The sequence below is a fragment of the Syngnathoides biaculeatus genome, chromosome 2 (assembly GCF_019802595.1).
Source record: "Syngnathoides biaculeatus isolate LvHL_M chromosome 2, ASM1980259v1, whole genome shotgun sequence".
Taxonomy (NCBI): domain Eukaryota; kingdom Metazoa; phylum Chordata; class Actinopteri; order Syngnathiformes; family Syngnathidae; genus Syngnathoides; species Syngnathoides biaculeatus.
The window spans coordinates 26,399,842-26,412,923 of NC_084641.1; the positions used below are offsets into that span (position 1 = coordinate 26,399,842).

General features: G+C 45.1%; 1 protein-coding gene across 4 annotated transcripts in view; it reads right to left on the bottom strand.

Moving 5' to 3' along the window:
• Nucleotides 1-12,422, bottom strand: part of scube3 (signal peptide, CUB domain, EGF-like 3) — a 141,300-nt gene extending 128,878 nt beyond the window's left edge. For 2 of the 4 annotated variants that reach the window (XM_061843698.1, XM_061843681.1), the window contains exon 1: nucleotides 11,978-12,421. In XM_061843698.1, coding sequence (XP_061699682.1) covers nucleotides 11,978-12,077 — 100 coding nt within the window. In that variant the 5' untranslated portion in view covers nucleotides 12,078-12,421. Of the gene's footprint in view, nucleotides 1-11,977 lie in introns of all 4 variants that reach the window. The other 2 variants (XM_061843690.1, XM_061843707.1) reach the window with 2 other exon arrangements.
• Nucleotides 12,423-13,082: the final 660 nt, after the last annotated feature.

The following is a 13,082-nucleotide window of genomic DNA, read 5'->3' on the forward strand; positions in this document are numbered from 1 at the left end:
ACCAGAGTGCCCGGAGGAAACCCAGGCAGACACGGGAAGAACGTGCAAACGCCACACAGGCGGGTCCGGGATCGAACCCGGGACCTCAGAACCGTGAGGCCAACGCTTTATAGCTGAGGTATTAAATTACATTTAATGAAATATCGATATTGAATTTAAATTAAACACACATTTGTATAGACGGGCATTACTGGAGACAAAAATGTTTTGGTTTGCTTTTATTTATTTATTTTTATCTGACTTTTATGATTCATGTTTATGTTTCAAATATTCCTTGTGTTACAGGCTACATTTAAGTTCAACGTGTGGCAACACGGTTGAAAAAAAAAAAAAAAAACATGCAGTTGGATATAAAACTGTCAACAGTAACAGGCCGGTGTTGTATTCAAGTGACACTCCTGCCATGCTCCAGAGAAGCTCGCGCTTCTGAACAATATTTGGCTACAATAAGCCATTTTCATCCAAGCTACAATAACATATTGGCATTCTCAAATATTTGGGCTTGATATGAGGTAATACACATATGTAAGTACTTACACTGTCCTTGATCTGAAGTAACGACTGACTGACTGAGGCCAAGCACACCAGCTACTGGTCGTGCTTGTAGGATCAGCTGCTTTACCCACAAATTCTGACACCGTAACAAATCCAGGTAGTGACTGTTCATAAGGGTTTTGCACGCTGTGATTTTTTTGCAGTGGCAAGGTAAGAAAAGACATTTTGACAAAAAGGAGCTCAGGAGATGACAGCCTCCCTTGGGGAGCAGCAGAAAATCTGCAGTCTCCGTACGTTCACAATTTGACACTTAAAGCGGCGCATCACTGTGATGTTAATTTGTTTTTTTTCGCTGACGTCACATTTTTTGGTGAATTCCCCACACACCACTGCGCGTCGTCTTTTAACCTCTCTACCTAACGCGAAACCAGAGCGGAAGTCTACGGAATACTCTCGTTTACCGTTTGTGTTTTTGTGTTTCACGGGCGTCTCGGGACTCAACTACACAAGAGAGGATTTGCTAACCATCAGAGGGCCTTCTTCTGACCTTTTTTTCGACAACTCTCGCCAATTCGCTGAAGCTTTTCGAGTTACCAGAGTTACCAGTCGGCGCGCTCTTCAAAGCCTCGCGATCCGGTACACAGGCGGGAACATCGTCTAAAGGCTTCCGACGAAAGACTTTGGACGTTCTGCGGCTCTGTGCTTCACGGAGACTCGGCTTTGTGGACGATTGCCCGACGCCGCTATCCCGCTGCCCGGTCTCAACCTCCATCGTGCTGATGCGTCGCCGAGCTAAGCTAACGAGCTTAATCGATCCTATTTTCAGAAGGCCAACATTACAGTTAAGATCCTTTTTTTTGTTAGTCACTTGAAAGATTCGAGAATTTTGTGAAATACCGGATTTGTTTATTCTTTTGTCTTTCTGCCACTGTCATCAAATTTTAAACAAATAATAAACATTTCGCTTTGCTTGTGGTAAACTAATATACAGCTTTTACTTTTTGAAAAAAAATTGAACAAATGGAGTTTGCCTGTATTAAAAATATAATATTCCACTGCCTTTTGTTTTCTGGGTTAGCATACAGGTGTGTGCTCCATCTTTGTGATTTTTGTCACATAGAGTAAAAGATCAAGGGCACAATCCTGCGCCTTTTGTGATGCTGTTAGAAACATAATGTCGTCCACCTTGCCTAGGTATGAGTAACGGGAGCTCAGGGATCGAAAATGGCCGCCGTTCGAGGCAGCCCGAAGGGTGACGTCACGTGAAAGCAACCCATATTGAAATATGAAAATGTGTCTCTGCAGAATTATGACCTTGAGCAATGGCATGGAATCCTGTTCATGAGACCAAGTGTATGACGTGCAGAAACATCGGAAAATAAAAGATATGATGTAACTGACCAGGTGACCAGACAACATGCACAATCATCTCAAGAGATTGTACTTAATATGAACGAATGCACAGAAATGTCACATAAATCATCTGGTATATGATCCAAAAGCACCACTCGGGAATTTTTTGCCCGAAACCTCCCCATATTCCGCTGCAAATACATCAATTTAACCCATCCGGCAACGCACAAGCACAAGCACTTTATCCGTGTATTTGTTGACAAAATATGCAAGGTTACGGATTTTAGACAGAAATTGGCACCTAAAAAGCTCGAGAACAGAAAGCATTGTCCTCTATTGGCTTGAATTGTTTGGATTATGGGATGGCATGTGAAAACGCGGCTCTCCAAGTCTTTATTTTTTAACGTTATACTTCAAGTACACTTATATTGGTGTTGTTTGTGGAACATTCAATATCAAACCAATTTTTAAGCTGAAAGGAATGGAGCCAAGCCGATGAATGTGTGGCTCCGCACCAACACAACTATGTTATGACATCATGTCTGGAAATAATCAATGTCTCGTCATTTTATTGAGCAGCAAAGTTTTTAAACCAAACTCCCCAACGGTAATGTCAGCAGTGACTCGCTTGCTGACGCGTAACAAGTTGCCCTCGCTGTACTTCACCACCACACACCAACAAAGTGAGTTCGCCGCGGAAACGAGAGATGCGGCATTTGACCTACGACAAGACGTGGAAACTGTTATTCTAAGGTGAAATGAATGCATGCAGGAAATGTGAAAAACAAAGTTGAACACACGCAGAGTTAAAGCAACACTTCTAAAAGCGTTAACATTATCAACCCTACGACGGAGTAACGAAACGACTCCTATAAGTGTAAAATGTTGTCACCACATTTGAGAAAGGCTTAGTTATTTTATAGAGGTATTAACACTATGAAAGTGTTATGTAGCAACTCTTGATTGTGTAAAACATTGACACAATAAGCGGAATGTTAACATTAGCAACACTATATAAAGAAACGTTCAAATCTAAAAACTTCAGTTCCCAGTTTCCATGCCTAGTCCAGCAGCCCCGAAGAAGAAGTTGCGAATACCATCAAAACAATGAAGAAGAACACGCGCAAACTTGCTGGCAGGTATCCGCCATCTTGATACTCCCAAAAGAAATATGCCGACCTGTGCGTTAATCGCCAGTTTCGTGGCTGTGAGGAAACATTCCACACGTAAATTAGAAAGATTTACTTTGACACTGTTAAAGTTTGTTTGTAAAGGTTTTTGGTTTTTTTTTTTTTCATTATTTTCTGGTGAACTTAATTCACTTGAACAAAGTTTTGTTTACGGTTGTTGTTGTTCACCTTTTACTCTCAGCTTCACCTTTATAGGCCGACGGTTTTTCGCGAAAAAGCAATGTCAATATTTTCCCAACCTTCATCAATGAATAAGCAAGAAAACACATTTTCAGTGAAATTTTTGATGTATTTCATAATCCATAACTCTGCAAATTGAATTTGAATTTCAAATGTGAGGAAACAAGTTGAAATTTTCTATCTGAAATAGGACGTCGCAGAGACAACAAATGAACATTGCGTTTAGCATGTATTTTGCCCATTGAGAGTCCTTATTTCCCAAAATATATCGAACTAATTGACTTGAAATTTCATGTTTTGATGAAAAAAAAAAAAAGGTTTCGTTTTTTGCTGGTATGCTCATTGTGCTTCACATTGTATTTTGGGAAAAGATAAAGTCACAGAAATCAGGCCCTAGGTAATATGCAAGGTTTCTTGGTAGTGACGGTGTTCTATGTCTTTCCTTTGCACTTCGCCTTTTTTTGGTTTACAGAGTCAAATTAAAAGTCCTTCATGTTACCAGAACTGAAAAAATGTCAAGCTCACACAACCAGTTTTAACTCTACATGCCAAACTTTGAAGAAAAACCCCGCCATAATCCAACCTGTAAACCATGTCCAATACACGTTTTGGGAGTACCAAGATGGCAGCCAAATGGCTTCAACCAATCGACCTACCGCTCGATGTGTATGCGCTATCCAGTTTTTATTTTTAGATCAGTGGTGCCCAACAGTGGCGCCGGTGAACAAAACTGTGTCTTAACTTTGTTCAGATTAATGACCCGTCGCCTCATTGCAAAGCTTGGAATAAGATATATTGCGTAAAGGAGATTTTTACGGCGTGTCGAAGTTTGACGCGGTTCCGAACCTCAGCCTACACTGTGCGGACTTTCAGTCAAGTCAACGCTCAGTCAATTGGCTGAGTGAAACAATAAAATAGATCCGAGCCAAAAACGGGACTGCTAACGAGGTAAACGGATGGTTGCACTTTTGCGCCGATAGTATTTCGCATTTTCAGTATTTTAGTATTGACTACAGCAACTTTACATCACAGTGAATTGGGATCAAATTCACGTAAATTTCATCTCAAAGTCTCACAAGCACTAACATTGTGCTTGAAGAGGAATCAACATTTTATAGCATTTGGTTCCATCCATAAATTCATAGATACATAAAATAAAGGTGGCACGGTGTAGAGGACAGATGTCAAACTCAAGGCTCGGGGCCCAGATCCGGCCCGCGGAGGCAAATCATGTGTATCAACTTTCAGGATTTTTTGTCCAAATCTGTACCAAACTTTCAAATTGTCCTCTCATAAATGATAACGTTGAGAAATTATAAGGCATTACCCTTGATTTCTGATTCCAAAACTAGTTCATAGATTTCATATGTAAATATGATGAGCTGGTTATTAAAGCTTTTTCATGGTTTCACACCCACAACGGTTCTCTGAGGGAAACCGAAAGTACAATGTGGCCAGCGACAAAAATGAGTTTGACATCCTGGTGTAGAGCGCTGGCCTTACAGTTCTCAGGTCCCGGGTTCGATCCCGGCCCCGCCTGTGTGGAGTTTCTACATGCACACCGATTTCCTCCCACATCCCGAAAACATGCAACATTCATTGGAGACTCTAAATTGCCCCTAGGTGTGATTGTGAGTGCGGCTGTTTGTCTCCATGTGCCCTGCGATTGGCTGGCGACCAGTTCAGGGTGTACCCCGCCTCCTGCCCGTTGACAGCTGGGATAGGCTCCGGCATACCCCTTGGTCCTTGTGAGGATAAGCGGCAAAGAAAATGGATGGATGGCTGGACCTCACTTTTAGTTTTTAAATGTGTTTGAGGGGAGACGAATTAAGCAAAAGGCAGCTGGCAGACTGCAAGTGATCGAACTGGACGACAAATTGACATTAAATCCCCGCGACCCTTGTGAGAATAAGCGGCCAAGAAAGTGGATGGATGGAAATTTGAACTTAATTCACCATGTGAAAATACAAAAGTAGCAAAATGGCGTCGACACATCTCTCTCAAACTGAAGGAGCAAAGTTGGAAGCGAGTTAAATATCAATAGAGTTTATCAAAAAGCACCACAAATCTGAAAAAGTGCTTCCTGTTGTTATAACGTTAGTGATGACATTAAATGGGCATTTTTCGTGAATCTGTAAAAGTCAGATAGCTTTGGGGATAGCATGTTTAACCCGTGTTTGCAAAGTGAAAAATGTCTCAAGTTATCCATTCCAGTAGTCGGGGGGGGGGGGGGGTGAGCGACACAACACAAGCCTGGTGGGTCTCTCTGGGCTCAGATGTGACATGCGCCTGCAAACACGGAGCTCCTTCCTCACGTTGCACAATCCGCCGAAGCCGCGGTATCCGAGAAGTGTTCTCCATAATGGAGCCTCATTTGCCGAAGTGAAAAGCGCTTGTGCATGTGAAGTGCAATCATTTCCACCCGGTCTACAATCACTCATCGCCGCTGTACATTCGAGCTCGTCCTCCACACACCCGCAGATCAAAGTTTTGCCGTGAATCACGCCGCATCTCCCTTGGACAGAAGCGCTATCGAGTGCTTTCACCACTCGAGTAACGGCAAGATAATCATCTCTGTTCTCTCGGCTGCTGTGTAACAACGCGTGGCGTGCTATCGGCAGATGCTTTGAGTGCGCGTGTGCCGAAAGTGGGAAAGTGAGGACAAAATGATCCGGACGGCCCATTCGTCAATCGGCGAGTGACCGGGGGGGGGGGGGGGGGGTGCATGCCCGCCCTGCCCTCGGAGGCGGACGGAAACCAAGATGAGCTTCTTGTCAAAAGCGAGCACTTTGTCCGGGATGAAGGATCTATACATACAAATTACACACACATCTGGTTTAACCAGAATCAGAACCAGAATCAGGTTGGCAGACTCTGGGTTGTTTTCACGTGACGTCACCCATCGGGCTGCCTCGAACGGCGGCCATTTTCGATCCCTGAGCTCCGTTACTGATACATAAAGCAAGGTGGACGACATTATGTATCTAACTGCATTTATTGAAGACGCGACCGACAGCACATTTAGCCCAAAGTGACTTTAAGGCTACGTGGCATACACACATCGGGGGACTCAGGACTGCGTCACAAAGGCGATCTTTGATCTTTTACTCTATGTGACAGATATCACAAAGGAGGAGCACGTACCTGTATGCTAACATGGAAAATGAAAGGCGGTGGAATATTATTTTTTAATAGAGGCAAACTCCATTGAGTCCATTTTTGTTCCCCCAAAAAGTAAAACGTGTATATTAGTTCACCACAAGCAAAACGAAATGTTTGTTTAAAATTTGATGTCAATGGCAGAAAGACAAAATAAAAAAATCCAGTTTTTCACCAAATTCTCAAATCTTTCAAGTGACTAACAAAAAAGGATCTTAACTGTAATGTCGGCCTTCTGAAAAGAGGATCGATTAAGCTTGTTAGCTTAGCTCGGCGAAGCATCAGCACGATGGAGGTTGAGACCGGGCAGCGGGATAGCGGCGTCGGGCAGTCGTCCACAAAGCAGAGTCTCCGTGAAGCGCAGAGCCGCAGAACGTCCAAAGTCTTTCGTCGGAAGCCTTTAGACGATGTCGCCGGCTTACGCGGCCGGACTTGTGTACCGGATCGCGAGGCTTTGAAGAGCGCGCCGACTAGTAACTCTGGGAAAAGCTTCGGCGAATTGGCGAGAGTTGTCGAAAAAAAAAAAAAAACCGTCAGAAGAAGGCTCTCTGATGGTTAGCAAGTCCTCTGTTATGTACTTGAGTCCCGAGACGCCCGTGAAACACAAAATCACAAACAGTAACCGAGAGTATTCCGTGGACTTCCATATTGGGTACGCGTTAGGTAGAGAGGTTAAAAGACGGCGCGCAGTGTTGTGAAAACAACCCATAGTGTGAGCTAAGAGAACGGGGACAAATAATAAAGCTGCCTACAAATCTTTAAAAAAAAAAAAAAGGAAGAATCCAAATGAGGAAAACTGTCATTTTCCAGCAGCTATTTTGCCAGGAAAGTTGGGCGATAAATTGATTTGTTTTCTTTGACTTTTTGGGTCACGGGAATTTTTTTTTTTTTTTTTAATACCACCAGAAAATTTCCTTTAAGAAGCAGACAAGAAGGGAGGCCGGTGGAAGACCATCAGAAAGGCACTTGTACAGGAATAAATGTTGCCAAAGACGCGCTGGCTATTTGCACGGCGGGATAGCCGGCCTCAAAGATATGTCGAACACAGGAAGATCGCATACATTTATGATATTGGAGTGTTATATATGTACGTAAATTTGTGCCACCAGGATTTGAATTAAAAATGCTAATGAAAATTTTATGTTGGAAATTTCACATTATTTCAGAGTGATCACATTTTCTATAGCTGTATTTCACTTTACCTATTTAATGTTAAATTTGCCATGTAGAAAAAATTCAAACGCAATATTTTCAGTCTCCTGAGATTCAACTGGCTACAATTCGCCGTCTGAAATACAACTGTCTAAATTTAGTGTTAAGAAGGCAGGGTTACTTCAGGTCAGAACCCAACAGCCAGCCAATCCGCTTTCTTAGTGTGTGCCGTCACGTGACTAAGAAAGCAGAACCGGATTGGCTGGGTGTTAGACGATGAATTTCAGACAGCGAATCGTAGCCAGTTGAATCTCAGGAGACTGAAAGTATTGCGTTTGAGTTTTAAAGGTTGTTTTTTTTTTTTTTAATATGACAAATTTGTTAACATTGAAAAGTTAAACTGAAATACAGCTTTGAAATAATGTGAATTTTACAACATAAAATTTTCAGTGGCATTTTTAATTCAAATCCTGGTGGCACATATTTATTTCCATCATTATCCACGGGGCTACGCTGTTATTTTTTTTTATTTCATGTTAAGCAACAAGTTAATACTGTCTTGAAATAGTTTTGGCCCAACAAAATCATACATTTCTGATAAACAAGAATCCAAAGCGGACATTTCCCTCCCGCAGGAGCAACTTTTCCTTTTAATAAGCAGGAATGTGTTTGGTTGCAGGACGACTTTAAAACACATCAATTCAAATGCGATTTTTGCAGCGTCATAAAAAGCTAAACTTGAATTTTAAGGCCACATTTCCTCACTCAACTTAGCAGCCAGACTTCTTAAAAAGGTACACGCCGGTGTGACGGTCTGAGCGCTCCCCCGGGCTGAAAAGTCTCCTTGTGATTAATGCGCATGCGTTACTAACAGGGGAACACTGGGTACGTAGAAGACGCGTACTGGGAAATCCCCCGGTCTCATAGTTCCCCTTCTTCTACAGAGAGGGAGCTAACAAGTTATATCCTAACCCTGGCCTAACCTTAAAACAAAAGTTGATGAAAAAAAGATATACACATATATGTACGTTCGCTGTGTTGGTCTTCCCGAGACGTTCTATAGCGAACATGAACGCTCGGCGACAAGTTGGCGAATGGCACATGTTGAAGCATGAATGGGGATGTTTCAGACTGGCCAGAAGTTTACAAAATATACGCGCATGCGCATTAATCACAAGGAGACTTTTCAGAACCGGGAGCACTCAGACTGTCACACCGGCTTTCGGGGAGAAAAATCAAACAACTCAGCCAACACTTTCGCAGGAGCACCACCGCCTGGCTACTGCACAAAGCAAACCGATGATGGCGAGAAGACGACGAGTCTTTTTCCTGTTCTTCTTCTTTCGGCTTGTCCCGTTAGGAGTCGCCACAGTGCGTCATGTTTTTCCATCTAATTCTATCTCGTGCAACTTCCTCTCGAACACCCACCGTCCTCATGTCCTCCCTCACCACACCCATCAACCTTCTCTTTGGTCAACCTCTCCCTCTTTTCCCCGGCAGCCCCATCCTCACCACCGTTCTACCAATATACTCACTCTCTCGCCTCAGGACATGTCCAAACCATCGAAGTCTTCTCTCTCCAACCTTGTCTCCAAAACATCCAACTTTGGCTGTCCCTCGAATGACCTCATTTCTAATCCAACCTGCTCACTCGAAGCGAGAACCTCAAAATCTTCATTTCAGCCACCTCCAGTTCTGCTTCCTGTTGTTTCTTCAGGGCCACCGTCTCCAATCCACTGTTTTACAAACTTTGGCCTTCATCCTAGCAGAGACTCTTCTGTCACATAGAACACCAGACACCTTCCGCCGACTGTTCAACCCCGCTTGGACCTCTTGCTTCACTTCCTTACCACATTCACCATTGCTCTGGCTTGTTGACCCCAAGTATTTGAAGTCGTCCACCCTCGCCATCTCTTCTCCCTGGAGCTTCACTCTTCCTCCTCCGCCCCTCTCATTCACACACATATATTCTGTTTTATTTGAGCTAATCTTCATTCCTCTCCTTTCCAGTGCGTGCCTCCATCTTTCTAATTGTTCCTCCACCTGCATAACACCTTCTGCCCTGCTTTCTTTCTGTTTGTTTGTATTTTCTGTTTGACAGCGCGATGAAGTTCAAGGCCAAAAGGACATCTGGAGGTTCAAGCCTCTTTGAGGGGGAAAAAAAAAAAAAAAAAAACCTTTTTGCTCTTCTTGCTAGAAGGGACCAATTTCCCCCTTAACTAATGAGTTTTAGGTCCAACACTCGTGGTTCTTGTCTTTAAGAAAGGATGCCGAGATCAAAGATCAGCGATCAAATTGTGCATTTCAGTGACCTTCTCGACAAACTCAACCGTCTAGCGTGTTGGAAACGGGGCTTCTGCGGATTCCTTCATTTGCACATTTACATTTCCAAACGTTTGTATTTTATCACGGAACAAAAGTGGGTTTAGAGCGGCGATCATAGTGTCAAAAGGTGCTTAATCCCCCCCAAGCCTTTTTAATATGCCGAAGTAAAAGTGGCTCGGCCGGTGGGGTGCGCGTACTGCTGCTTTTCCCTATAGCCGAGTAGGAAAAAGCACCGCCACTTCATTAAATGCAAAGGAAACGGAGCGAAGACAAAGCAAACAAAGCAAGAGTTTGGTGCAAAAGGAAAGGGGTGAGTGAATGTCGGGGGTGGAAGGGTGGAAGGGCGGGCGGGCGGTCGGGGGGCTCTCTCTCTCCCTCTCCCTCTCTCTCTCTCTCTCTCCTCTCCAGAGTGGAGGGAGGTAAGCAAAGCATCTCTAGGTAAGCGGCCCCGTCAGTCGGGTCTCATATTGCCAAGGCTGCCCGGTTCCCACAGTGCGACTGGACCTAGACGTGGCCTTCCTCCCCTCTCCGGCGGCCCTGTGTCTTTAGACCCCCAGGCCCCTGGAGCAGAGGTTACACCAACACAGCCAAGCACGGCAACATGTCAGGCCCGCACCAACCGTTGCCTTGGTGCTGCCGCATTAGCGAACAGCATTTGAGTGTGCGCTGGAAGGAAAGTGATTCGCCGTGACGTCTACGGCTCTCCCCTCGCCTTCACAATTCCCTTTTTTTTGGGGGGGTTTTTTTTGCCGCCATGTGGCTTCCCCTCTCAGCCCTCCGTCTCGGCAACACTCTCTCCGGTTTCTCCGCCATTCTCCTCCTCTTTTGTCATCCTCTCCATCACGTCCTCGAGTCCTCCCCTCCCTCATTCCACTGCGCCTCCGGGGAATAACGACTTATGTCTGAGTGCCGTGATTAGCCTGACATTGACGAAAGACAAAGACGCCGTCGGCACATCTGCCTTGAATAAGTGTTGCGCTGATCAATTGTGCGTTTTTGTTTTAAAGGCGTTTTCTGGCTCGAGTTTTACGTTTCTTTTCGGTTGGGGCCTACCGAGCGCCTGCCCGTTGGCGAGCGACAAACAGGTGCGCGCCGACACTTACTCTGCAAGGAAGCGTGTAATCGATGTTGTGGAAAATAAAGTGAGAGAAAGTACTTCTAATTGCAAAATGTAAATATTGAGCTTTCCCACAAGTTGGGGGGGGGGGCAGACCACCCAGGGAGCAAAATAGTCACCCACCCACCCCCTTTTTTTTTTTTTTTTTTTGCCTTGACAGCGCGAGCGATGTCTTTTTGTGTGTGTTAAACATCACCGACCCACAATCAACACTCGCACACAAACCATTATGCGTCTTTCTTTGCATGCAAATACTCCCGGCAGGCCCCGGGGCCCGGCGTTTGGTACTGTGGGAACCCGGAGCGACGAGGGGGATCGGCGCGGAACACTGTGCCTCGCTTGTTCCCGCAAGGTGTCGGCCAAACGGAAGGGGACGGAGGCCGCCGGGCTCCGCTTGTGTGCTCTGGAGCATTTCTCACAGGACAAGAGAGCAAGAGGCCAGGCGGCAGGGCAGCTCGGCACTGTAGCTGCAGTGTCTGACACCGGCAGGCTGCTGCCTGTGCGCGTTACAGCCAGGTGTCAAATACTTGTCTGGACCGTGACAAATGCCTCCCGCTCGTCTCGCCACCCGGTACCTGCAGGATGATGGCCTGTGAAAGGAACTGCTCAAGATCAAAGTCAAGCGCTGGGAGGACATTTGAAGTGGCCTCGGGCGAGACTTGCAGTCAGGGCAAAAATTCTGCCATTCTGTTGCTGCAACTCAATATGTGCTGCCGAGGCTTCTTCAATGAAATGTTTTAAAGTGTCCGTCAAACGCGGTGCCACTACTTTGGGTACTTTTTTATTTTTTTCTTTTTTTTTGGGGGGGGGGGGGGTGCTCATGAGATCTGCGGGACAGCAATTCAGTGCCGACGTGAGCAAAGCAACAAACACGTTTGTTCAAAAGGAGACATGGCACTTTGACAACACACACACACAAAATTAAAAATCCAAAAAAAAAAAAAAAAATAGCCCACATGCAGCTGCGCTTAGATAATAAGTGGAGGGGGGGGGGGTGAAAACTTACCTTGGCTGCTTTTACTTCCTGAAGCGGATTGTTGGACAAAGGCGACCAGGCACAAGCCAAGAAATCCCAGGCTAGCTCGTACCGAACCGTGCACGTACATGCTGACTTTACCCGCACTTGAAGACTTTCGTCAAGATCTGGAAAGAGGTGCCGGAGCACACGTCGGAGCGTTTGGCATGTGCGCCGCACAATCCTCTCCTCTTGTTATTCCTCTCGGGCGCGCGTGGACCGGGATCCAGTGCGACCCCCCCTTTATATATATATATGTATATATAAATATTTTGGTGGGGGGGGGGGTAAACGCAACTACGCCTGCTTATTTGGGTTTCAAGTTGTCGTCATTGCGGATAGCCCGACAACGGCGAGCGCGGAGAGCCTTATCTGTTATCATGTTCCGAGGCAGACCGATGTCATTTTAAGAAAGAGAGAGAGAGAGAGAGGGAGAGGGAGAGAGAGAGAGAGAGAGAGAGAGAGAGAGAGAGAGAGGGAGAGAGAGAGGGAGAGAATGAGGGGGGGGGGCGGTAGACGGAGTCTTGCGGCGGACTTGGCAAGGAAAGGGGAGGAGAGAGGCGTCCGCGATGCACTCCGGACTCTTCTTCCATGATATCTTTGCTCGCTTATTCTTTTACATCTCCTTCTTCTAATTATTTTTAATTGACAAGCTTGCACAGCAGAAGTGCCGCTGACCTGACGTTTTTTTTTTGTCGCCTGCGCCCAACTCTGCCATTGCGCGTGCGCAAAAAAAGGGTTCATTTCGGCTCCTCGTCGTTGCGTTGGATCGCCGGTGTCAAACCCAAGGCCCGGGGGCCGATCCGGGCCATAAAAGCTCATCCCGTGCATCGATCACCGATTATTGCTGAAGTATCAAAAATGCTTATTGTGTTCACTTAAAAAAAAAAGATGTACTGCAAACTTTTTTATTTTTTAAAAATAAATTCAATAATACACTGAGGGAAAAAAAGGGCTTTTTACTGGCTTCTGATTTCAAAAGTAGCAGTTCATCAATTTGTTGTGTATAAGGGCAGCACGGTGGGAAAAAAACATATACTGCAATTTTTTATGTTTTAAAACAAATTCAATTATACACTGATGGGAAAAAAAAGGT